The sequence below is a fragment of the Nothobranchius furzeri genome, chromosome 18 (assembly GCF_043380555.1).
Source record: "Nothobranchius furzeri strain GRZ-AD chromosome 18, NfurGRZ-RIMD1, whole genome shotgun sequence".
In the NCBI taxonomy this organism is placed as follows: Eukaryota; Metazoa; Chordata; class Actinopteri; order Cyprinodontiformes; family Nothobranchiidae; genus Nothobranchius; species Nothobranchius furzeri.
The window spans coordinates 25,529,217-25,556,831 of record NC_091758.1 but is presented as its reverse complement, the minus strand read 5'-3'; the positions used below and the strand labels follow the sequence as shown (position 1 = coordinate 25,556,831).

At 43.2% G+C, this 27,615-nt stretch overlaps 1 protein-coding gene across 2 annotated transcripts; it reads left to right on the top strand.

The window, feature by feature from the left end:
- Window positions 1-19,838: 19,838 nt before the first annotated feature.
- bmp4 (bone morphogenetic protein 4) lies at window positions 19,839-27,137 on the top strand. Of its 2 annotated transcripts, none has more exons than XM_015969791.3 (4): window positions 19,839-20,110; window positions 23,168-23,284; window positions 23,715-24,079; window positions 25,901-27,137. In XM_015969791.3, the coding sequence occupies exons 3-4, from the start codon at window positions 23,722-23,724 to the stop codon at window positions 26,752-26,754; spliced, it is 1,212 nt and encodes a 403-aa protein (XP_015825277.1). In that variant the 5' UTR covers window positions 19,839-20,110; window positions 23,168-23,284; window positions 23,715-23,721; the 3' UTR covers window positions 26,755-27,137. The 2 variants fall into 2 exon arrangements, with proteins under 2 accessions (XP_015825277.1, XP_015825276.1); XM_015969790.3 differs by having other exon boundaries at window positions 23,162-23,284.
- Window positions 27,138-27,615: the final 478 nt, after the last annotated feature.

Here is a 27,615-nt window from a genome sequence, read left to right as displayed (position 1 = left end):
GAATGAGTTAATATAAAAGCTAGCAGTTAGCTATTTTAGCTTGCCAATTGCACAGCACAGGAAGTTAGCTTGTTTTGTTGAGATCATGACGGAGCCTGGAAGTAAAAATAAGAGAGCGATGTTTATTGTAAAGCAAAAAGCTTCACCTGAGTGAACATCAACTCTAGTTTGAAGGAGCTAGAGGAGGCTGCGAAATCATGAACTGATGGTGACCTGGCTTTGTTACTACTGGACGTTTAATTTTTTTTTCTAACAGTGTAGATCTTTTTACTTTGTGATTTCTTTCAGTATCAGTTGGCTCATGTTAGTGTAAGCTTGTTGTTAGCGCTTGCTACAGCAGGCTGCGACAAGGTTGTTTACTACAGTTATAATTCAGCTTTCAACCAGCAGGGAGAGAAGTGGAAAACTTATTCAAAAATTCATTGTTTTTACTGCAACTATTCTAGGTTTCTTTAAGCTTTTTATGTATTTTTCTTTTCTTTTTAATGTTCCAAAAGTCTTCTAGTTCACCAGTGTAACCCACTTCTCCTTGATTCTCACCCCTTCATGTTCTCTCTCCTGCTTGTTTTTGTTTTTTTCCACCGTTTCCTTGATTTCCTCCAGTCTGCCCCACGGAGACTGAGCCAGAGCACCTGCAAGTGCTCACTTTGAAAGATGTTGCAGGCTCAAGAATGCCCACAGTAAACACACAAGAGCCGTATTTATAATAAATCAGCTTTATGGCCCTCTGATGGAGGTGATATCAGTGAAATTTATGCTGAGAGACCTTGCCGTCCTTAGCAAAACAGCTGCGTGATAGCACTACACCCCCACGACCACCACCACCACCACCTTCACCCCACCTTTCCGCCTGCCCCACCCCAGAAGCAGTAGCTACCCTGAACTGACTTGGCTCAAAGATCCCAACACTGTCCTCTCTATGTGGCAGGGCCTGTGGTCTCTGGAATGATCCACTCCAGACTGAAATAGAGTGTGGACAGTGTAGCGGTAGTGGGTAGCTGTGCATGCACGGGTGTGCATTTGTGTGTGTGTTTGTGTGTGTGTGTGTGTGTGTGTAGCTTTGTGGGTGTTTTATGCAGCCAGGGTTGCACAAATAGAATAAGCCTTGTGAAAGCGACTGGAAGGGTGTGAGAGTTTTAAGGTGGACCATCGCTGACCTGTGTTATCTCAGCATTTCTGGATGAACTCAATTGCCCCAGAATTAAACCTGACATTCCTTCGCTGTCATTCCTTTACTATATGATCCTGCAGTAAAACTGTTACAGCGCGACCACGATTCACTCAAAAGTCACCCAAACTGTAAGAGTTTATCAAAAGTGAGCCTTAAAATATTCACGTGTTGCACCACATCCTTTGATCGCCCAGCCTTCTGCAGCAGATGGTTCCTGTCACTGCTAGCAGTGGGACAGAAAACACGTTTAAAAGCAGTGATGTCAGAGCCGGGCCTGTGCTGTGTGGTTTCGCCTTACAAGAACCCATTCTCATCATTCCTCGATGAAAGGTGACCACCCGCCGTTGTTTGGTGCTCAACAGATGCAGGTAATAATAAAACTAGATGAGGCCTCCTTCAAAGTAATGAAATTACACAAAATCAAGCCTCTAAATAAACTCCAACTGACTGTTTTCCTCTGATGTCATCCTCAACTCATCCTGCCAAGTGGAGCACAGCAGCTCCCGTAGATGTTTGTTGTCAACAAACTCCTCCATAGGAACTCTCATTCAAACTTGACCACTATTTAGCTCTCTTTGAACAAATCTTGTCCTATAAGGTAAGAAAACATGACAAAAGTGTTATTATATTAGTTTAATGGCAGTTCGAATGTACAAATCTGGACAAAGCTGCACAAAAATGACTTGAGAAAATTCTATTCAGCTTTTTTTAAAATTAGCTTTTGTTCTAATTTCTCCAAAATATGATCACATTTAAGTAAATTAGATGACAAATAACATCAAAATTAATCCAAATGTATGAAAACAAACAAATATAGTAATGAAGGAAGCAATATTCTAAATGATTTTTGAGAAATGCTGTGCTTGTTTACCTTCCGTTCTGCTATAAATACACATTTACAATAAATGATAAAGAAATAAATTATTTTCTTTGCTTTTTACTTCAGAAAACATCCAGTGTCTCATCCTAAAAGCATGCTCAATCTTTATTCATGTCTTCCTGCTGTACAGCTGCAGCTACTAAGTGTTTCCCATCATCCCAAGCAGTACCCACCCTAATGGTTCTGACTCATTTAGGAATCCCACCTTGTTTATTTACTGGTTTGTTTTATTATCAGCAGAAACCTCGGCGTTGATGTCGGTTGGTTTTAAGAGTCGTCAGGAAAACGTGGGGATGAGAAAAAGGTGGCTTCATTTAACCAAATTAGTTTGAGCAAACAAAGAACACCTGGCTGATTTCTCATCTTTCTTATTTTTTAAGGATCTTAACAGATGCAAGATGATTTTCTTCTTGTATTCTTCTGTTACTGAGATTTTCTGAATGAGGCCTTCACCCAAAAAAACAAAGACAAAAAAATACATAAAAACAAGAGTAAAATCGACTTTTTCCATAATTTGTCTCAATATCCACCTTATTTTTTCATGATTATTCACTTTTTTATCCATTTGTACATTTTCTTTAACTTAAAGTTCAAATGAGCTTTTACCGCATTCATGTTAAATCCTCATCTGATGATCGTAAGTAAAAAAAAATGGGTTAGATGGTTTGAAGTTATCTTTGTGGGACATAGCTATTTGAACAACCTCGATTTGGTGAAATAGAAATTTGCTCTGATTAGACTGATATGCTAATGGGTAGTCACAATAGGGTCGGTCATGAAATTGATTGGCTCTCTCTAAAGCCTGGTTTATACTTCTCCGTGAGCTCCGCAATGGAGAGACGCACACAAAGTGTCAGGAAGGTTTTTAACTTCTCTTCAGGCAGCGGAGTGTTGCAGGGCAATTCCCCGCCGGGACAACAGAGAGCGTAGCACTGTTCTGTGGTATCCTGCCACCGTAACACTCATGCATCCGGTCCCCTATAGTAGTGAGACTTTACAACACAGACAAATTTGTCCTTTATTCTCCTTCGCCACCTCTAAACACACGTTTCCCGTCATTTCCGTCCACGTTTGCTCCGTGTTTTGTACTTCTTTAGTCACGGGTGAGTAAATGTTCATATTGTTGGACTTTTCTGTGATGCGTTCTTCAATCTGTTCTGGGTCTGCCGCTAAATTACTTTTTACGTTTTAACGGAGCTACATCTGTGCTGACCAATCACAAGCTTGCAGTCTCCGTCACTTTCGACGGATGTTTAAAATTTTGGGCATGTCTCTGTCACCCTCTGCGAGCATGTCGGAGAGCCCCTGCGCTGACGCACAATCAATTAATCAATTAATCCATGAGAGAGAGTGATGAGAGTGAGATGGCGCTCGCGCGGGTGCACGCTGCGAGCTGCTCGTCCTCTTTATGCACTGATACCTTGCTTTTTACCCGTTTTTATTGGCGTTTTATTGGCTTTTATGCATTTTTCTTGTCGCCGATCCCTTTTTTGAATGGTGTGGATCCTCTGCTGACATACGATCGAGCTGCGCTGCTGAGGCTTCGTCCTTCCGTTGATGTAGCCGGCAGCGCGCGCTGGGAACTGGGCTGTGCGAGCTATGAACCTCACGGATGGTGCTGCTGGTTGGACTGCCCGTTTGCTCTCTCCCCCCAAGCTGTGATGTACCGGCCCTCTGTCCGCCCCAGCTCGAGAAGGAAGCATCGGAGAACACGGGGAAAGAGAGGTAGCCGGCACGTGAGACGTCGGCCTGGATATCTGAACAAGCGGCTGGCCCGATTCGGCCCAGCTTCTGACCCGGTGGTTCCGAGATGTCTCCTGGATTACTCGGCGCCCTGCCCAGGGAACTTGGCCGGCTCTGAGGGTGAACCGGCACCGCGCCACGGCCGATCGGCTCGAAGATCTCGCCAGACTGGGGTTTGCTGGGAGAATCTGCGCTCGGTTACGGGCACAGAGTTAAAGGAGACTGTGCTCATGCGCGATCTCGGTGCTGCAGCCCCGCCGCAGACCCGGTTTGGTCTGGTCAATGCCATGTCCTGTCCCTGTGTGTGAAGCTCCCGCTACTAGGTTCAGAGCCCTGGATGCAGAAACTATTTCAAAGTTTGTGGACTGTATGTCCGTAAGGTTAGAGACCTTTAACCCTGATCCATCTAACACTGAACACTATTCACAACACTTTGATTTACTTTGTAATCAGGTCCTGGATGTGGTTGCCCCTCTCAAACTGTGCAAGTCTCGGCCTAGGAGGGAGCCTTGGCTCTCTGATGTCACACGGGCTTGCAGGTGGGCGTGTAGATCCTCTGAGAGAAAGTGGAAAAAGGATGGCCTACAGGTCTCGCGTGAGTTGTTCAGAGCATCTCTGGTTGCTTATCAGGATGCTGTGAGGGCTGCCAGAACGGCCTATTTTGCAGACATCATTGAAACAAACTCCAATAATCCTAAGATTCTCTACAAAACGCTAAACTCTGTTCTGGTGTATCAGGAGCCTAGCTTCATGTCTCCTACAGCTGCTGGAAACTCTGAAGCTTTTCACAAATTCTTTGTTCATAAAGTATCAGGCATTAGAGCAGCTATTTCTGGTAACTCTGTTGACCCGGCTCCAGTTCCTCCATCACCACCCACCCTGAGCTCCCTCAATACTGTTTCATAGTCTGAGCTGAGTAAGCTTGTTGCGAGGCACAAGCCATCTGGCTCTCCACTTGACGTTTTGCCGCCTCATCTCTGGAAGGCTGCCTTTCCGTGCCTTGGCCCATCACTTGGTCAGATTATAATGGGAGACTCAGCACAGGTGTGGTCCCAGCTGCTTTGAAAGCAGCAGTTATTCGGCCGACCCTGAAGAAACCTGGTGCTGATGTCTCTGTGATCGAAAATTACAGGCCTATCTCTACCCTGCCTTTTACATCAAAACTGCTTGAGAAAGTCGTTTATCAGCAGCTGGTCTCACATTTAGCTGACTCTGATCTGTTTGAGGTTTTCCAATCAGGGTTCAGGTCTGGCCATAGCACAGAGTCTGCTCTACTGAGGGTCCTAAATGACATCTATCTATCACTAGATCAGGGTACATCTGTGGTGCTTCTGTTGTTAGACCTGACAGCAGCCTTCGACACAGTTGACCACGCGATTCTAGTGGATTGCCTGGAACGATGGGTTGGGATCAAAGGGTCTGCTCTGGATTGGTTTAGATCATATCTCCACAACAGGACATTCTGTGTTAAACTGGGTGATGTTTTTTCTTCTTGGGAGGAGCTCCGCTGGGGGGTCCCGCAGGGATCGATCCTTGGTCCTCTTTTGTTTGCCATTTATCTGCTACCTCTGGGGTCAGTCTTTCGTAAACATGGCCTATCATTCCATCTCTATGCTGACGATTGCCAGATTTACTCTCCATTGTGTCAGGAGAAAGGTCACTCTATCCAGTCCTTTGTGTCCTGTATTAATGAGGTGAAGTCTTGGCTAATGGCCAGCTATCTACATCTGAATGAGGGAAAGACAGAGCTCATTGTTTTTCACCCCAACAGCAGGAATGTGGATCGTCATGTTGATCCTGGCCCTCTTTCTCCCTACTCAAAACCAGTTGTTACCAGTTTGGGGGTGAAACTTGATGCAGGACTTAAATTTGATGCTCACGTCAATTCTGTGATCCGGTCCAGTTTCTTTCACCTGAGACGCCTTGCAAAAATCAAGCCCATGCTGTCGAGAGCCCACCTGGAGCGGGTACTCCATGCTTTTGTAATTTCTAGGCTTGACTACTGCAACTCTCTCTATGCAGGGTTGTGTCAGTCATCACTGCGTCGCCTACAGGTTGTGCAGAACAGCGCAGCCAGGTTCCTGACTGGGACTAGGAAACGGGACCACATCAGTCCGGTTCTGGCCTCCCTGCACTGGCTTCCGATTTGTTATCGCTCACAATTCAAAATCCTCGTCTTTGTTTATTATTTCTTCCAGGGTGGTGGTCCCCCCTATCTAGCCACTCTCCTGAACAAACATTCCCCATCATGCGCTCTGCGCTCCTCTGACCAAGGCCTGCTCGCTGTCCCTCGTTCTAGGTGTCGTACCCGTGGGGACCGGGCTTTCTCAGTCCTAGCACCTTTACTCTGGAACCAGTTGCCACCCTCTGTTAGGCTGTCCCCATCTCTGCCAGCCTTTAAGAGTCACCTAAAAACATACTTCCTCCGCTTGGCGTTTCCAGAACATGTTTGATTTTGGCCCTCTTTTATGTTGAATTTATTTCACAGTTTTCATTGGTTCACTCAATCCATTGTTTTACACATTTGTCCTGTACCAGAATGTTTCATCTATTTTGTAATTTGTATTTTGTAATTTGAATTGCTTTTATTGTTGATTTATTCAATATATTTACCTACAACTGAACCATGTTCAGCGCTTTGGGCTTCCTGACAGGGTTGCGGAAGGCACTTTATAAATAAAGCTTTGATTGATTGATTGATTGATTGAATAATCAGTGAATCAATCTGCTTTTATTGTCAATTCCACCACATGTACAGCACATATAGAGAATCGAAATTGCAATTTCTCTCTGACTCTTAAAAACTTTAAATGCTATTAAAAGCAAAACCTGGCTTCACTGTATAAAATTCACTAAAAATTAACACTAAAAAATTGATGCAGCTTAAATAACACTAGTTAACACAGAGTTCAGTGTTTCACGGTAGGAGGTAAGAGAAGAGAGGCAAAAGGCAAGATGGAAGGGAGTTCAGCTTCCTAACTGCTTGATGGATGAAGCTGTCCTTTAATCTGTTGGTCCGTGCCTGAAGACTCCGCAATCTCCTCCCTGATGGCAGCAGAAGGAAGAGGCAGTGTGACGGGTGAGTAGCATCGCCAGCAATGGAGAGGGCTCTGTGGGTAGACCAGCTGTAGTAAATATACTGAAGAGAGGGCAGAGAAACTCCGACAGTTCTCTCAGCTGCTCTCACTATGCGCTGGAGAGACATCCGGCAGGATGCGTTACAGTCACCATACCACACAGTGATGCAGTAGGTTAGGATACTCTCAATGGTGCCTCTGTAGAAGGTACACATGATGGAGACCGAGGCTCTGGCTTTCTTCAGAGAAAGAAGAGATGCTGCTGTGCTTTCTATAGCAGTGGTACAGAGATTTTAGTCCTGGAGAGGTCCTCTGCGATACGCACAGAAACTTGGCGCTGTCCACTCTCTCCACAGGTTCGCTGTTGATGGTCAGAGGAGCATGCTAATAATAATGACGTTGCGTGTCTCAGCACCAATGCAGATGGAGAAGTATTAATCAGGCTTTATAGTGACTCTAACCCTTTGATGCATAATGGTCACTACAGTGGACAGCTACTCAAAATAGTTATTTATTTGTTTTTGCTATTAAGCACAGCTGTTGAAGACTGTATTGCATTTGAGCCCCTCCATTTGGACTTCAGTAAGCCAAGCCAACATATTTCATGTTCTGAATGCACGCTGTCCACCGAGGTGGACGTGTAATAAACTATTTGTAAATTATAAAATTTTACCAAAAGAAATTTTTTGAAATTTGTTTCATTCACACCTAAAGATGAATGAAAAAAATTGTTTAAAAAATCATGGTTGAAGATGTCATAATTCATGCATCAAAGGGCTGATGACAAATGTTTCCAGCTGCACTAATGAGGTGAATTTTTCAACAGCACTTCACCATTAGGTGAACTCTTGAGCTTTCCTAAAAGGAAATGACATAAAATGTTGGTGAGGAGAACAAAACATCAAATGAAATATTTAAACAGTATGACAAAAAGTTAATAAGCAAAACAAGGAGCAAAGAAAAAGCATCATTTCCTGTTAGGAGCTCACTGATTGGTGGAGAGTTGTTCTGTCAGTTTGACACACAACAGCCCTGATGAAGACATTTTACTTGTTTCTTTTTTCACCAACTCTAAAGAGGGCCTTTACCTTGTTTCTATTGCCAGATTTGTCTTTTTAATGATTTTTGCAACACTTTTTACTCCATGCCAGAAGCCTGAAAACCTGCATTCAAAAATCTGTGAAGACGTTGCATAAAACGTTTAAAAGGGCAACATAATACCCAGAACCATTCTTTAAACCAAGATTCAAGGTTCAAAGCCTTGATTGTGATTGCACAGTTGACTGTGCAACAAAATTGCAGTTAGCCGTTCAAAAAGGTAAATAACGTTGAGCACGCTTCTCTGAGTGTGGTCTAACTACTGAACTTCAGCCCTCAAACCAAGACTTTCAATGTAAACATTCACTTCCAAAAGATTTTGTTTATCAAATCTGCAAAAGCACTCGTAGATCAAAATGCCCTTCATTTACAGACTCAGCAAAAAAACCTTTTTTAGCTGAGTTTCTTCAGTTGTTCCTTTCCCCTCAAACTTCCTACATGTGAAAAAAGAAAGTTTCTTCTGTGAAAACGTGCACAGCTTTGGCACACACAAACACATTGTGGTGTGTAATGTCATAATTAAAATCATAGCTGTAGAATTCCCACCCAAAAGCAGCAACAGTGGGATCATGCTCCCAAGTTTAGGAGTTTTCTTGCCAATGGCTTTGCCAAGAAGTCCGGATCTCTCCAACAGTATTTCTACAGTTTTAGACGTTTAAATGTTTCCTTTCATAAATGTATAAATTCCGCTTTTTATTAAATACTTGTGACAGAAACATACAACTAGTTGTTTTCAACAGTGAGACCAAAACGTGACTTTCAGCATTCCTTGATTCCTTTAGCAATGTGGTGACCTAATCCCGGGACCACCAATGATGCTCCTCGCCAAATCCCAAGCAGCAGGCCAGACACCCCTGACAGTAACATCCAACTGCACCATGAAATATTACGGCAAGCGCGAGTCACCGGAAACTGTGCCAAGCTGACAGCACATGCGGAGCGCTTCTTAGACTGGATTTGCTTGTGAGTGGAGGGAAGGGAATTTGTTTATTCAGGCAACCAAAATGTCACAACCTTTCATATTTATGAGAACTGTCGATTTTTATTTAGAAAAAAAATGTTGTATATTATTCCTGTTAAGATTCTGGTGTATTTTTTACATGCGCTACATATTTCACGAGTGACGATCGTGCACATTGAGATGCACTATAACTGTTTTTGAGAATCCATCTGCAGATCTGTGTTATTAGTACAAACATACTTACTTTCACAAATATCCAAGCAGACGTTTAACAAACAGAACAGCTTCTAAATAAATCGGTTCATACTGCTTTTATTAGTGTTTTGACATCCGAGTCAAACACACAATCACTCAGACTGCACATTGTGTGTATCACTTACAAGGCAAGGCTAATGAAGCTGAGCAGTAGGCCACTAAATACCATAAAGTACACAATCAACTTCCCTCATTGATGCCAAGAGCATGTTAGTCAACTTGGATAAAAATCTTGTAAAATGAAGAAAAATCTAAATCTTCCTGCTGTTAAAAATCAGAGGTGGGACCAAGTCACAAGTCAGTATCAAGTCAAACCAAACCCTAATCCCAACACTAAATTACTAAGAGTATTGTATTAAAAACGTGTTTTATTTCTGATTAGCATACTGAGGGTAGGTTTATTCTGCCTAGGGCACAATCCAATGATGCTCAGAGAACTGTTATGTATACAGACCAATATTTACATGGAAAACACTGCCTGGTTACATTATTTAGGAAGACAATCAACATCTCTCTGAACACTGACATGCATGTTCCTCATCCTAATTAATATTAATCTCACATTTCTTACAATTTAAGAAGAATTAACCCATAGAGTTCTGTGAATGCTTTTTCTGGTAATTAATAAAGGATGACAAAGATTACTCTTGTATCCATTCAGAGATTAACAAACCTCTCTCCATCTTTGCACCTGAAGGACAGCCCTATTTATGTCTCTTGCAAGAACTTGCAGTGAAGAGATGCTAACCAGCTCTTCTTCCTTTTGTCAGCATCTGAGCTGAAGAGGAACAAAATCCGCACACTTCTGCGACAATATAGTATTTATTAAGATAAAATAGAATAAATACGATATTATCGCAGATTGAAGTGTGTGGATTTTGGTCCTCTTCATTCAGTTTTTCATCCAGCACCTCAACTCAGATGAGCGGTGTTCATTTTTATTCTCATCATCTTAGCTAAAACTAACCTAAACTACATTAAATTCTGCAGTGGATTAGTTCCAACAAATAGCAAAAGAAAATGTACCAATATACCGAGGTTAAGACTGAGCGTTTTAGAGTGAAAACTCCTGAAACCGGATCAGTTTTTACGCCCAATTTCAACTCGTGTCATCACCAAACTTTTAGCACATTGTTTTCTCAGGCTTCATATTTCCCCAGTTTTATCAAGTCTTCTTCGTTTTCTGTTGGAAATATTCAGTAGATCTGAACGAACATTGAGAGAGGTTGTATCGTTCCTCTGATCAGATGCGCACCCATCTTTTTTGCCCCGACACACTCCTGTCTTCTTCAAGCCCACAGTTCGTCCACACAGGGATGTTAGCATATTCCAGCTGCTTGGAATTCTTTCCTGCTGTCTTGGGAGCACACACTGCATTTTAAAACTTGTTGGGCTCTTTCAAGTTTTATTTGAAAGTATGTAATTACATTCTTGGAGGAATGATAAGTCGCTGGAGTGATTTAAATCTTGCGTTAAACACGACATTACGGACACCTTCTTTAATACAAGTACTTTTTGATAACCTCAGATGAACAGATCTGAGGTGTTTTTGTAGAATGTTACCTGCCCTAAATTCTGCACATTTGTGTTAAAGGCTCTGGTCACAGGTCAGTTATTGATTCATGACCTATTCTGGTTGATTTCCATCTCTTAAAGATGAATTCTTGAGCTCACTTGTGTGCTTCTCAGCACCGCCTCCGTAGATTTTGTTGGTCTGCCTCTGAGTTTGGTCTCTCAGGGATGCTGGTGTGGGCTCGTCTCCCTCTCAGATTAAAGGAGTGTGCTCAAGTGCCAATCCAGGTTGGTGATAAAAAAGCTTTTTAATCCATCGGGACATTTTCTCCATCAGCCCTCGAGAGCATCAGCATCAGGCGTGCCTCCACTCAGACCGCGCCTGGACAATGTTGAAGCCCAAGTGTGTCTCCCTGCGTCCTGACAGAAGGAAAGGAAGGCTTAAAAAGCACCCCCCTGCTCACACACACACACTCCACTGCTCCTCACTTGTCCAGCTGCCATTGATAACATCTGGCAGGAGCAGTGACAGGAAGAAACGGACAGGCATTAGAGTCCCGTCACTCTCAGCTTCCCATCAGTCGACACTTTCAGACTCAATCTGACACATGATCCTGCCTTGTGATTGCTTTGGTGATGTTTTCCAGCAAGACATCTTGGCATTTTTTAAAAATATAATCTTGTCCTATAATTTAAACAAATGATGCATTAGGCTAAATAAATCACGTTGTGTGCATCTTAAGTGCGGTTGAAGGACATTCAACCCTTTTGTGTTGTGAGAAGAGCAGTTCACTGGGGGTAAGAAGTCAGTTTCAACACCGCTCAGACCGGTCCAACATCTATCCCTCTCCATTTTCTCTCTGTTTACCTCTCAGCTCATGAGTTTACATGCCAATTCCATTATAGGGATTAAAATAGTTTGTCCAATCCATCCTCAAACTCAGCTTTCCTTGTCCTTTCCCCTCCCTTTAACCCCTCACACTATTTACAGACTTTTAGGACCTGGGCCTACGGGTTAGGGGGGATTACAGGACAAGCACGCTAAGGCTCAAGCACCCAGGGAAACATGAGGCAGCTGTATTGAAGGAATGCTCATATAAGAAGTCCTAGAATTAGTGAAAGCTGAGGTTTGATCAATGGCCCTGGCGCGTGCCTGCACTAGCGAACACTCAGGGAGAAAAGAAAAGGAGAATAAAGAAGTGTTGTGACACTGGGCCGGGGGTCTCAGCGGAGGGGTCACCTTTGAGCTGCTGCTCATTACAGGCTGGTGTTCACAGGTGAGTGGCTCCGAGCAGGATTTAGAGGCGCAGGCACAGAGGTGTGATCGCCCTTCTCTTCTTCTGAACGTTAAAGCAAGAAAGTACGGGTGACCTCCGATCCATATAGCCAAAGGCAGAGGTAAATAGATGAGTAGGATCATCACAGCTCACTTCACTCAAAACATGAAAAAATTAAGTGTAAACCTGTCATAAATGTCACCAACCACCCCTAATATCTGTTTTCTTTGTTTCCAAGGAGCCAGACTTTCTTGTAGTATTATAAAGTGATCCTGATCAACAGATTTGTTGATTTTTGGAAAGTTTTTCTTCGGCCCCTTTGCTGCTTTTTCACTCTTTCTCAGGTCTTCGTACTTCATTGTGTTGTTTAATTCTGAAATTGTCAAAGGAGATGAGAAAAAGGTGGCAATAAAACCTAAAATGGTCAAATACTGAAAAAGCAGTCAAAATCCAAAGAATAGCATTGATCACTGACTTAGAATATCACTAGAAAGTGTGGTTCGTTGGAAAGAAGTACAAGTACAAGAAGTGAGAGATGTTACAATTTATTTTTTTTACAATTTTGGACCTAAGATCTTAGGATTTGCTGTTTAAAATTAGATCATCATTGAATGTTTGGGTGGGTGCATGCAGAAGTTATTATTATGGAGAAATTAACCAGTTTGATGGATTTTAGAACATGGGAAGATTTTTGACCTTCGGGCAAGGCGAGAAAGGTTTATGTGTGTAGCACATTTCAAACAGAGGCAATTCAATGTGTTTCCCATTAGCGACAATAGCACGAACATTAAAATCTATGTGACAGCACAATTAAAATACACAAATAAAATTAGATCTGATTAAATCAGAAAAATGACAAAGTTAAAGGCTGAGCAGTTACAGTGCAGAAGGTGCAGCATAAGAATCGTTCATTCAACGGCTGATGAATGCATGAAAGTTTTCAATTTTCATTTAAAATTTACTAGAGTTGGGGCACGTTTGAGGTCATATGGAAGCTGATTCTATCTGTGTGCAGCATAGTAGCTAAAAGCAGCTTCACCCTGTTTGGTTCTGACCCGGGGGATCTACCAGCTGACTGTTTCCCGAGGATCTCAGAGCCCTGCTGGGTGTATATGAGGAGATCGGGCATGAATTTTGGCCCCATGCCATTAAGTAATTTGTAAACTAGTAGAAGCACTTTGAAATTGATTCTGTAGTTTACTGGTAACCAGTGTAGAGATTTAAGAACAGGAATGATGTGTTTTGCTCTCTTGGTTCTTGTTAAGACTCTAGCAGCAGCATTCTGAATCTGCTACAGTTTTTTTCAGAGATTTTTTGGACAAACCAGACAAAAGACCTTTAAGGTAAGAAAAGAACATCTCTCCATCCATCCATCCATCCGTTTTCATCCGCTTATCCAGAGTCGGGTCGCGGGGGCAGTAGCCTAAGTTGAGAGGCCCAGACTTCCCTCTCCCCAGCCACTTGGGCCAGCTCCTCCGGGGGAATCCCAAGGCGTTCCCTGGCCAGGTGAGAGACATAGTCCCTCCAACGTGTCCTGGGTCTACCTTTAGGTCTCCTCCCGGTTGGATGTGCCCGGAAAACCTCACCAGGGAGGCGTCCAGGAGGCATCCTGACCAGATGCCCGCGCCACCTCAACTGGCTCCTCTCGATATGGATGAGCAGCGGGTCTACTCCGAGCCCCTCCCAAATGACCAAGCTTCTCACCCTATCTCTAAGGGAGAGCCCAGCCGCTCTTCGGAGAAAACTCATTTCGGCCGCTTGTATCCGCGATCTCGTTCTTTCGGTCACTACCCAAAGCTCATTACCATAGGTGAGGGTAGGAACGTAGATCGACCGGTAAATCGAGAGCTTCGCCTACTGACTCAGCTCTCTCTTCATCACGACAGACCGGTACAATGACCGCATCACTGCAGATGCTGCACCAATCCACTTATTGATCTCACGCTCCAGGTTTTCCTCACTCATGAACAAGACCCCGAGATACTTAAACTCCTCCACTTGGGGCAGGACCTCATCCCTGACCCAGAGAAGGCATTCTACTCTTTTCTGAATCAAGACCATGGTCTCAGATTTAGAGGGGCTGATTCTCATCCCAGCTGCTTCACAATCGGCTGCGAACCGCTCCAGTGAAAGCTGAAGATCACGTTCTGATGAAGCCAAGAGGACCACATCATCTGCAAAAAACAGAGACCTGATCCTCAGCCCACCAAAACGGATGCCCTCCACACCTTGGCTGCGCATAGAAATCCTGTCCATAAAGGTTATGAACAGAATCGGTGACAAAGGGCAGCCTTGGCGGAGTCCAACTCTCACTGGGAACAAGCCCGACTTACTGCCGGCAATGTGGACCAAGCTCTGACACCGGTCATGCAGGGACCTAACAGCCTGTATCAGAGGGCCTGGTACCCCATACTCCCGGAGTACCCCCCACAGGGCCCCCGAGGAACGTGGGCAAACGCCTTCTCCAAATCCAAAAAACACATGTAGACTGGTTGGGCAAATTCCCGCACACCCTCCAGGATCCCCCTAAGGGTACAGAGCTGGTCCAGTGTTCCTCGGCCAGGACGAAAACCACATTGCTCCTCCTGAATCTGAGGTTCAACAATCCGTTGGACCCTCCTCTCCAGAACCCCTGAATAGACCTTACCAGGAAGGCTCAGGCGTGTGATCCCCCTGTAGTTGGAACACACCCTGCGGTCCCCCTTTTTAAATAAGGGGACCACCACCCCGGTCTGCCAGTCCAGTGGGACTGCCCCCGATGTCCATGCGATATTGCAGAGCCGCGTCCGCCAACACAGCCCCACAACATCCAGAGCCTTAAGGAACTCCGGGCGGATCTCACCCATCCCTGGAGCCTTGCCACAGAGGAGCTTTTTAACCACCTCAGCGACCTCAGCACCAGAGATTTGTGAGGCCAACCCAAAGTCCCCAGACTCTGCTTCCTCACTGGAAGACATGTCGGTGGGATTGAGGAGGTCTTCGTAGTATTCTGCCCACAGATCCACAACGTCCTGAGTAGAGGTAAGCAGCACACTGCCTCCACTATAGATAGTGTTGGTAGCGCACTGCTGTCCCCCCCCTGAGGCGTCGGATGGTGGACCAGAATCTCCTCGAAGCAGTATGGAAATCTTGCTCTATGGTCTCACCGAACTCCTCCCATGCCCGAGTTTTTGCCTTGGCGACCACCCGAGCCACGTTCCGATTGGACTGCCGGTACCCGTCAGCTGCCTCTGGAGTCCCACAAGCCAAAAAGACCTGATAGGACTCTTTCTTCAGCTTGACAGCATCCCTAACCGCCGGTGTCAACAACAACAAAGTCGATCATCGAGCTGCGGCCTAAGGTATCCTGGTGCCAAGAGCACATTTGGACACCTCTATGTCTGAACATGGGGTTCATTATGGACAATCCATGACTGGCACAGAAGTCCAATAACAAAACACCACTCGAATTCAGATCAGGGGGGCCATTCCTCCCAACCACACCTCTCCAGGTCTCACTGTCGTTGCCCACGTGAGCGTTAAAGTCCCCCAACAGAACGAGGGAGTCACCGGAAGGAGCGCTTTCCAGCACCCCCTCCAAGGTCTCCAAAAAGGGTGGGTAGTCTGAACTGTAGTTTGGTGCAAAAGCACAGACCACAGTCAGAACCCATCCCCCCGCACGTAGGAGGAGGGAGGCTACCCTCTCATTCACTGGGGTAAACCCCAACGTACAGAAAAAAACATACACAGTTAAAATGTACTTCATTAAGTGAGTGAAAGTGAAATATATCTGACATGTAATGACTTGAGCTGTGTGCTTAATTCTCTTTTTTCCTTCATCAGTACGTGTGTGAGATAGACAGGTCCTTATCTTATCTGTCCGTAAAAAATCATTGCATAACTCAGCTGTTTTCGGCTTGTTTTTATAACATGTATCTGTTTTTATGTGCGTATTTGCATCCTGAGGTCAAAAGTTGTGCATGTGCAGTCATGTCTCAATGCGTGATGCATCAACACAAATCCTTCTGAAGCATCGCTGAAACATTAGGCAACGTAAACATTCCTTTGGAGAACATGTGATTTTTTTTGTTATTGCAGGTATTTAGAAAAACGTGTAATCCATGCATAGTTAAATGACCCATGAAACTACACAGAAACATTACATTTCTTAGACAGTTCCAGGATCAGCTTGGATTATTACAACTTTTAAGGGATGAAAAGCAGCAAATTTGATCAAAACAATTTGCTTGACAAACATCCCTAATTTGATGGTGTTGAAATGCACCCATCACTTGGTGAAGATATGCAGCAGATGAGTTAGAAGACGCAATAATAGAAATACTAAAATAGCCTCAGGGAATACATTTAATTACCTTTGCAGATTTACAGATCTCAACTCAACCCTAACCCTAACCCAAATGGGGATGATCCAGAGATATTTGTAATGGCAAAACACACTTTCTGGTTGTCTTTTAATTACTGTGAAACCTGTACCTTGGGTGCATTGGATATTGTATTAAATCACAACACTACAAACAGAACACTGAATTTAAAAAAGTATTTTGAAGCTATAAAGTTACAATTAAATCAAAGGTCAGTTTCATTAAAAATAAAGCAAATTTTGCAAATTCATGAAATTTGCAACATGTGCACCAAAGGAGCAACACATGGGAAACACAAACAACGGGAATGGTTTTGCAGGTAGAGGACAGGGACATTGTTCTCTCTTCATCTTTTTTGGATGTTTTTTATTTAGTTTTTGGTCATTTTATCTTTGACTGGAATCATGAGAAACCTAGACCCCACAGAGGTTGCACAAACAGGCTTAAACCACCAGGATGGCACAACAATATGTAACTATTGCCAGAAGATTTAATGTGTCTCCTAACACAGTCAGCAGGGCCGCTGTGTGCTCATTTGTGCAAGGTGGACGAGTCCTTCTAGAACCCTAAAGTGACATCAAGGGGGCCTCTGGTGTAAATGTCTCCGACCAAACCATTAGAAACAGACTGCATGACTGTGACCCAAGGGCCGGAGGTCCTCTAGTGGGCCCTGTGCTCACTGCCTGGCACCGTGGAGCTCCACTGGTATTTGCAGGTTCACTCTGAGCTCATGTGACAGACCTGAAAGGGTCTGAAGAAGCCACGGTGAATGTTGTACTTTCTACAACATTGTTCAGCATGATGGTGACTCAGCATTAGTCTGGGGAGAACATCCATAAACATATGTCTGTAGATGATGAGCGACAGCACCCTGAACCTTTTGCTGTTGCAGTGGATCATGAGTTCTTCCTGGATGGTAATATCTGGTCTCATCTGGTAAGAACATGCAGGCACTTTCTAGAGGATGAAGGACTTGATACCATTGACTTACACACCTGATCTAAATCTAGTGGGACATCATGTTCATGTCCATCAGACACCACCAGGTCAGTGATGAGGGGACTCTGAATGAAGAGAGAGGTAGTGTAGATCATTTTTGTTTTGATCAAATAATGTGTAGCTTGATTCCCCCCCCCCCCCCCCCCAAGTGAAATCTGATGTATTTTCGAAGTGTTCCATTACATTTTTTATAATGAATGACATCCTGAGAGTCAGGAGCAAGAAAAAAAATCAATGATTTCTGCTGTTGGTGTAAAATACACATTTGGGACAAATGAAAAAACAACCAAGGTTTGGACCATCCATCCATTTTCATCTGCTTATCCGGAGTCGGGTCACAGGGGCAGTAGCCTAGGTCGAGAGGCCCAATTCCCTCTCCCCAGCCACTTGGGCCATCTCCTCCGGGGGAATCCCAAGGCGTTCCCTGGCCAGGTGAGAGACATAGTTCCTCCACCGTGTCCTGGGTCTACCTTTAGGTCTCCTCCCGGTTGGACGTGCCCGGAAGGTTTAGACCAGGGGTGTCAAACTCATTTTAGCTCAGGGGCCACATTGAGGGAAATCTAGTCCCAAGTGGGCCAGACGGGTAAATAAAAAAAAAAACTTCAGATTGTTTTCTTTGTTTTAATACAATCAATATAAAACAAGGCTGGAGCCTGAGGACAGTGTATCCAAAATAGGACAAGTACAACACCTGAAGTGTACTTGAAAATTTGAAAAAAAAAAAAATCAATAAATAAATAAAACATTCCTTAGTGATTCAAAGTGCTTACAGATCACATGGCTAGATCAGTTTCATGCAGCACTTAAAGCAGGGGTGTCCAATCCTGGTCCTCGAGGGCCGGTATCCAGCACGTTTTCGTTTTAAACTGTTTCAACACACCTGATTTCAATCAGCAGGTGATTAACCGGCTTCTGCAGAGCCTGATGAGCTGCTGCACAGGTGATTCAACCAGCTAATCAAGCGTGTTGAAGCAGAAAAACCACAAAACCTGCTGGTTACCGGCCCTCTAGGACCGGGATTGGACACCCCTGACTTAAAGTATATTTGACTCATTTTACTTTACATCTTTTAGCTTTCACCAGCACATCAATATCAGAAGTCACATCCTGAGTGGCAGCCAACTTCAGGATGTGATCCAAGTTCTTGTGTGAGTCTTGAGCACAGCTTTGTTTTATTTATACTCATTACAGAGAAAACTTGCTCACAAAGATAAGTTTATTTTCACTATATTGTAAAGTATGAAAATAAAGTTTACACAACCATCTCGCGGGCCGGATTTAACCTGTTTGCAGGCCGGATCCGGCCCGCGGGCCGCATATTTGACACCCCTGCTTTAGACCTTGCTAAGTTATTGTTGTAATTGTGTGTATTGTCTATTCAGGCCCAATGTAAAACCCTAATCCTAACACTGAAGAAACTTTTTAACAAAGAGTCGTTTTAAATCCTCGTTTTTCCTGATTAAAATTCACTTTATAGTATGTTTGTCGGAATCAACGAATAATCTTGACATTTTTAAATAAGTAAATAAATGTACACAAGTGCATTTAATTATTTTTAATTAAGTAAAACACTGCAAATGGCTTTAAAGAGTAACAGAAAGTTTTAAGGTTTTGTAGAAGTAAAAAAATATATAAGTATAAAAACTGTAGGGATCAGAGATGCTGGATCATTTGTTTTTCTTTCTTTCTTTCTTTCTTTCTTTCTTTCTTTCTTTCTTTCTTTCTTTCTTTCTTTCTTTCTTTCTTTCTTTCTTTCTTTCTTTCTTTCTTTACTTAGGCAACTTATTTATTTATTTTATTTATTTATTATTATTCATAGGACAATTAAACATAAAACCATTGAAATAACACTTAATAGTAAGCACTTGAGCATGCCGTGATAGTTTAAAATGAAAATTTTTAGGGTTTTGTTCTTACGCTTTTAACCGTTTTGTATTCACCTGTTAAGATGTGTTCTTCCCAGTTTTTTCCCCCGGATCTCTCCAAACCAGTTGCCTCTCTCCAGAACATTTAATATATATATATATATATATATATATATATATATATATATATATATATATATATATATATATATATATATATATGTATATATATATATATATAGACTCTGTTTACGAAATGTGTTACAAATAAAGCTGCCTCATGTAATATATATATTTGTATATGTATCTATATATATGTATATGTATATATACATATATATGTATTTGTGTGTATATAAATACATATATATGTATGTGTATATATATATATATATATATATATATATATATATATATATATATATATATATATTACCTTTGTGTACGAAATGTGCTACAAATAAAGCTGCCTCACGTCAATTTTTTCTAAATAAAATAAAATGCGCGCAGCCTAGGAGAGATGGGTGTGTGTGTGTGTGTGGGGGGGGGGGGGGGGGATGTCCGAGGTGTTGGGAGACTGGGTCGAGGAGGAGGTGGAGAAGGAGGGGGGGAGGGTGAATTGGGCGTACACATAAAAACTGTAGGGATCAGAGATGCTGGATCATTTGGAGAGCCTTCCCGTTCTGCGCATCGCCCTCCCTCACCGACTGTCGTGGAGACGGACGAAAGAGCCAGATAACCGGCCTTTACAGCTCACATGTCCGCGTCGGGGCGCCACTAGAGGATTAATGAGCCACAAAGGCACCAGACTTCTGCTTGAAGGCGCATTTTGGTGTTTTGCAGCGTGACGGCTGGAGTGTTTTATCCGTCGTTTCCAGATTCACGAGAGGAAACCTGGACCTCCACTGATGGTAAGAGCTCCTCTCAGCTGACAACTACACATCAGTAAAGGAGAATTTAGAAACAGGACCAGAAAAATAATAAAGAACGAACTCTATGGAGGATTTAATGGGTTCTATTATGTTGATTGTGGTATTTCTGCGCGCGTGGAAGATTTTTTTTTAAATCCCAGAAAGAAATAAAACGTGTTAAGGTGATTTAAAAATCGTTAACTTTACTTTTATTAGTCATTTAGACATAAAATAAAACTAAACCACAGCGATAGTCAGCTTGTCACTGATTTCTTTCTGCGTTTTTTTGTGTGTGCCAAAACTTTGCGTAAAGACAAGTGAGTGAGGTCATTTCCAAACAACGCGTCAGATTTCCGTGTGGTTCTCTTTCTCCGTGACAACTTAAACATTTGTTTTCAAACTCTTTCTGTTTTCCAGCGCGAATCTTAGCTCGTAAACCAATCTGGACACGCAGAAATATGGAATAAAATCACAGGATTGCGCTCTGAGGGATCGCATTAATTAAAATAAAGAAAATAATCATTTGTCACTCCTTTTATTTGTAAAATAATTTAAATGGTATGTGTATTTTCAGTATAGTCTGCTATCAAAAGTGTATTTTTATTTGTTTTAATAATCAACTGTTTTTCTTTTTTTGTCTAAACTGCCAACTTGTAAAAAAATTAAAACGGGTATAAACATAGGTTTATATAAATAAATGCTAGCATAACTGTTCTATATTGCAGGTGTGGAAATGAAAATGTACCATTAAACCCAGTAAAAGACAGAAAAGCTTGGCCTCTGGACATGTGGCTCTCAGTCTGAACCAGAACTGCAGGTCTTGCAACATCTGGGGAAATTTTTATTACTTGTGTTTAGATTAACAAAAAAGGAGAAAACAAATTAAATTAGTCAAAAAAGGCCAAATGTGTCACATCTGAATTCTTGGAGTGACTTCACCGACTGTGAATCTTATAAAATCCACAACTTTTGTTCATTATAAACCAGGAATTTATGAAGTTTTTCTTTCAGAGATTTGCTTCATTTCTGCATAAATAAATAAATAAATAAAAAGAAAATGCAGCTTCCAACCAACTTATTCCAACTTGAGGCTGGAATATAAACTAATGATGCACAGTGCCGGATGTTAACTCACATTAGAGTTTACACGTGATGCAGCTCCGGGGTTGCAGATGTGTTGTTGCAGACTTTTAAACAAAAAATCAGACTTCGATCTGTTCTTGTGGTAACCTGCTGCACTCCTCTCTCCCGCCCTTAGTGCCCATCTTCCCTCCCACCATCTCTGTCAAATTTCTCAAGAAACACATCTGAAGAGCCATGTGCAGAGCCTGACCACTATCTGTGGTCAGAAAGAGACAGAGGAAGGGAGGGAGCGGCTAAGCTGACCGCTGCGGCCTAACTGCACCCCGAATCTGAAAATCTGCTTGCCTTAGCTCCACTTTGCTTTTTATTGTTTAATTCAGAGAAGAAATGTGAATCTGGAAAGTGTGCACGCTCACATACGCAGGTTTTCCACTGAAGAAAGTTACCCTCCTATCACTTTTTCCTCTTCTTTCATCATCATCACACCACACTGAGTGTCTGTCTGCTCTGGCCTGCACTTTTGCTGGTTACAGTTACAAGATGAGCTGTATGGTCAGTGTTTTTGAGTACTATGAATCCCTGCAATCATGAAAGAGGCCCTCTCTGTACAATGAACGTTTGTTGTCAAGGATGCACGCACACACACACACACACACACACACACACACACACACGCACGCACGCACGCACGCACACACACACACGGAGTTCATCCCTGCACCCCATGGGTAATAGAGCTGATCATGTTCTGAGCCCTCCTCTCTCTCTCTCTGTGCCACAGTTCTCACGAACATGCGAGCGGTGGTACACATTCGCGCGCAGGCGAGCTGGGCTCGTGCACCTGGTCCTTGCCTCACACACACTGGATCCGATGACATGAACGAGAAAGGGCGGGGGGGTCAAGCCGAGGTCACTCTAATGCTGTTATAAGAGAAAGAGATCTTTGATTGCATGCACAGTGAGCCGTCGAGAGCCTGAGATATTCACACCGATACCCAACCAGCCGGCGTACTGTAAAACATACAGACTGTGGATGCTAAACCTTCTCTCTCTCTCTCTCTCTCTCTCTCTCTCTCTCTCTCTCTCTCTCTCTCTCTCTCTTCTCTCCTCTCTCTCTTTCTCTCTCTCTCTCTCTCTCTCTCTCTCTCCCTCTCTCTCTCTCTCTCTCTCTCTCTCTCTCTCTCTCTCTCTCTCTCTCTCTCTCTCTCTCTCTCTCTCTCTCTCTCTCTCTCTCTCTCTCTCTCTCTCATGCTTGAGTGAACAAGCCCCAAATGAAGATCAAAGACATATGTTACTCTGGAATTTAATCTGGGGTGCTGTTGTTGTGGTCACTCGGAACCATTTGAACCATTTAACTCTTTAAATAAAACCTAAAAGCTGAATGTTCTAGTCGTCGAAACGCCAAAACAAACAATTGCTCTAGTTTTTGACAGCCATGTTTGACATTTTCAAGTTGAGGAAGCTCTTTTTTTTCTTTACTTTAAAAAAAAATTCATAACAAAAAGCGAGTAGGTGCCAAACTGAAAGCTTATGCTGCAAATGGTTGAGTCATTGTAGATTCGGAGCTATTAGAACATCATCTGTCACCTTTTTAGTCCAATTCAGCTTTTGAATTCAACGAAAAAAATCCTAAAAATGTAACTAAATCTAACAAGGTGTTAAATTTCTAATATCTCTCGGATGATTGAGTAAATGTTGATCTTTCTCTTGAGATAGGAGAAGTCTTGTGGCACATACCTCCTTACATTCCAGTTACAGCAAATAGCAGCTTCCCCACAAGCCAAAATGATAAGCCTTAAAGAGACACAGGGTCTTTCTCTCTCTCTTTCTCACACACACACGCACGCACGCATGCACACACACACACACACTCTGCTTGTCTTCACGTAAATACAAAGTAACATCCTCTCAAGTGTTTGCAGACGCACTCAGATTAAGGTTTCCTCCGTGTTTTGGACTATCTTTCAGGAACAGGGTCACTCCAACGCTCTCCTGCAGCCTCCCAACACCACCTAACATTTCCTGGAAGAACGTGTCCACCTCCTGCTCCCAACAAACATGGACTGTTTCCCCATGCTTTATTTTCTGTCGGTGAGTACGCTAACTCCAAGTCCGAAGAGGTCTTGGGTTTGGCTTGTTGGGGCAGACTTTGAGGGACGCCGGCTCCTCGTTGAGTTAAGAATTTGTTTCTACCCCCAAGGCCGCCTCTTTTATTTGTCTGATCGTAGGAGACGAGTGGAAAGGGGTGGAGGGAGGAGGAATGGCCCTTAAATTGCATTTAAAAAGTTGGGAACCGGCTGTTTACCTTTGGAGGATGTCGCCAAAGATAAACAGCAAGTGGTCCTGGACTGTAAACGAGACAGACGGGAATATTGAGGGTAATTATTTAGCCTCGAGTGGGAATACAAAAAGAAAGTTTTGTGAAAAAATGTTGGAGCCATAGTACTCTAATATTTAACGTAGAAAAGTGAAGATAATTAGTTTAAATTTGTAACGTTCCATATCTTGTTTATCCTCCCAGAGACATCATGATTCCTGGTAATCGAATGCTGATGGTCATTTTAATATGCCAAGTCCTGCTGGGAGAGAGCAGCCATGCTAGTCTGATACCTGAAGAAGGGAAAAAGAAAGTACCTGGCCTGCAGGGTCGCTCGGCCACTCAGAGCCATGAACTGTTGCGGGACTTTGAGGCCACGCTGCTGCACATGTTCGGCCTCAAAAGACGTCCACGTCCAAGCCGCTCCGCCACCGTGCCTCAATATCTTCTGGACCTCTATCGGCTACAATCCGGGGAGGCCGAGGAGCTTGGAGCGCATGGCATCGCTTTTGAGTACCCGGAGAGGTCGGCGAGCCGGGCCAACACGGTGAGGGCCTTCCACCATGAAGGTAAGATATTTTGGAAAAGCACTGAAAAGACTAGAAGCGATTTAAAAATATACAGAAACAAATCATTTTGGGGGGTTTCTCAAGGCAGATGTTCAATTAGTTTTGATTGCAGTTGAAGAAAGTGGAGTTCTCAGGGTTAAAAAGCTGGAGATCTCCACCCACCTCACCATAACCAAAGAATCCAAGGATGTGGTCACCAAACAACGTCTACAGAGGGCCATAAAATTCTGCTAGACAAGCTCTCTGGAGTCCAATTTGACAAAGCTCTGTATGTTTGGTTAGTAACTGAAGGAAAAGCATACCTTCATATTACTCTTCTCACTCCACCCAGCAGAACATGGTTTTAAAAAGCCTGTTCTTGGCTTGGAACCGTCCTGTGCGCCGTCTCATGTCTCGTTTAGAAAGACCTTCCTCGCTGTGCAATTATCTTTAATGCTACTCTGCAGCTTTTCTAAATAAAGCCCCTGCTCCAAACAATGTAGGTGCAGAGAGAAAACACAGCCGTTCTCCAGGGAGATGGGGAAAACAGCCTCACGAGATGGTGCGACTGAAGGATTGGAAGTTTTCAGGGAAATTAGATGATTCTTGAACTTTTTTTTTGTGTGAGGAAAAATGCAAACCCCCAAAAATTAGTCATGTGGAACTGAGATGGCTGACAGCGTCTGACCTTACAAAGCAGACATGAGTCATTTTTAGTGACACTTGTAGCGCACGTAGCTAGTAGTGGCACATGGCAGCTTGCACTAACACAGCGATCGAGACTGGTCCAAAAAAAAAAACGCGGGAGCATCTGTCTGTGATGCAATCTGCGCTTGAGTTTGAACTTCTCTCCACAAGCTTCCACCCTCCTTCCCTTCTTTCCTTGAGCGTTCTTTGAAGTGTTTTGAGTGGGAGTGCTCGCTTTCATGGAAGCACCATTGTGTGATGGTGTGACTCGGTTGACTGATCCCCTAAAACAGCAGAGACGCGTTGCCCTCGGCAGCAGATGGGACAGTCCGATGAAGAGAAGGTGCGTTTATGGCAGGAAGATGATATCCTTTATTGACCAGGTGTGAACAGAAATCACACATTTTGATAATAATTCTCCAATTTAACTACGGAGCAGACAAAACAGATGATTGCATTTTGAAAATGTTTCAGTTCTCGGACGCACAGCATTCCCACGCAATGCCTCCTTTTCCCAGGGGCTTCAGATAAATGAGATTCTACTGTATTGTCTGACTCCTTAATGATTATTCATGATGAAAATGATAAATGTCTTAAGTGGACAAACTGCAGAGCTAATCAAAAGCACAGCAGGTTTTAATAATGAGAACCACCTGGGTAAGATTAGGGCCTGGGTGTGAAATAACAGGGGTGGATTGAGCAGGAAAATAGTAGACACAACATTCCTTTCCCCAACAATGGTGATCTTGCCAGAAATCTGCAGACTGTGAGTGGAACAGGGAGCCTCCACTGTGTTTATGCTGTAGTTGTGGTACGTTAATCACCACCCTCCTTGTAATTTATGTCTCAGCAAAGTGCTCAAAGAATGGCATTGAGAGAAGGGCAGGAAAATCTTTAAAGGCAGGTGAAGAAGCCTGAAGGTTATGTATTTAGTCTCAGGGGCCTTGAGAAGTGTGAAAAAATGTTATTTTGTGTCAATCAAATCTAGCTGAGAATGAGAAAGTGGAGGATTAGGTGGGATCCAAACACCAGGAAGGTGCTGATCCCCGGAACCCTAAAGTACAAAGAGCAGCCTTTAACATGTTGTATAGGTGACCTTTCTGCACATCTGATCTGTACAAACATCCCACACTTATTCCTGTTGCTCATTTTCAGAGCACATGGAGAGGATCCATGAGGTGGGTGATGGAGAATCCATGCCGATCCGCTTCCTGTTCAACCTCAGCGGCATTCCAGAGGATGAGCTGCTGTCGTCCGCAGAACTAAGGCTCTACCGGCATCAGATTGATGAGGCCATCGCGGACAGCCTCTCAGACAACCGGGGCCTCCACCGGATAAATGTTTACGAGGTGCTGAAAGCCCCGCGGCCTGGGCAGCTCATCACGCAGCTTCTGGATACGCGGCTCGTGCACCACAATGTGTCACAATGGGAGAGCTTCGACGTCAGCCCCGCCGTGCTGCGCTGGACTCGCGAGGGCCTCTCTAATCACGGACTGGCTGTGGAGGTTCTGCACCTCAACCAGACTCCGAGTCACCAGGGCCGCCATGTCCGTGTCAGCCGCTCTGTACACCAAAAACCCGGAGAGGATTGGGAGCAGCTACGCCCTCTTCTGGTTACTTTTGGTCATGACGGAAAGGGTCACCCGCTAACCCGGCGGACCAAACGCAGCCCCACCAAAAAGGGCGGTAAGCGCAAACGCAGCTGCCGGCGTCACTCACTGTATGTGGACTTTAGCGATGTAAACTGGAATGACTGGATAGTGGCGCCCCCTGGCTACCAGGCCTTTTACTGCCACGGGGATTGCCCGTTTCCTCTTGCAGATCATTTAAACTCAACCAACCACGCCATTGTTCAAACACTGGTGAACTCTGTGAACAGCAACATTCCCAAGGCCTGCTGTGTACCAACTGAGCTCAGCGCCATCTCCATGCTCTACCTAGACGAACACGACAAGGTGGTCCTAAAAAACTATCAGGAAATGGTGGTAGAGGGCTGTGGCTGCCGCTAGCGCGCAAACTCACTACAACCTGGACTCAAAGTGGCAACTCAAACAAAATAATGTGGAAGCCCTTCCCCCCCAAAAAAATTACAACTTCTTGTCTCCCAAAATGTTCACTTGGACCCTTATTTATAACTTTTATGAGGTGTACGTTTGTCTCACTAATTTGTTTCTTGACAATATGATCATATATTTTGACAAAATATATATATTTATATCTACATATAAAAAATAAATTGAATTCTTATTTTAAACACAAAAAAGCTGTTTTACTTGTCATAATGTATATTAGATTGTCTTTTTTGACGGAGAAAATGGTAAAAACTCTTTATTTACTGGTAATATTTACTACTTTGATGTTATGCAACAAAATAAAACATGGATATCTTTCACATTTAGTTATATTATAACATGCACTCTTTGTATTTGCTAAAAAAAATGTAGCTCTGTTTTTATAATCAATTGGTCAAATTATTAAAATGGAATATTTTAGCCCCCAAAAATCCCACTATTTAACTTAGATCCATAGCCATTTAAAAAGAAGGGAAAAAGTGAGAAAAATCTTATTTACTTTTTTATAATAATCCTGGATAACAGGGTTATAATGTAGTATAACAGGGTAACAATAATGTATTAATGCTTAATTTGTGCTTCAAAACTGCCAACATTTATTTCATGCTTTAATAAGATGCAAGGTCTAAAAGGTGCTATACAAAGTGGTCAGAATAGTTACATTTTGGTACAATTTCCTAATTTTAAATGATTGTTTGTGATAGAAAAAAACACTTGTGACTTAAATAATTTTAGCTCTATTTTATAAAACTAGTTTTTTGTCATCTTTGCCTAAATTATTTCAGAAAAAAATTAAAA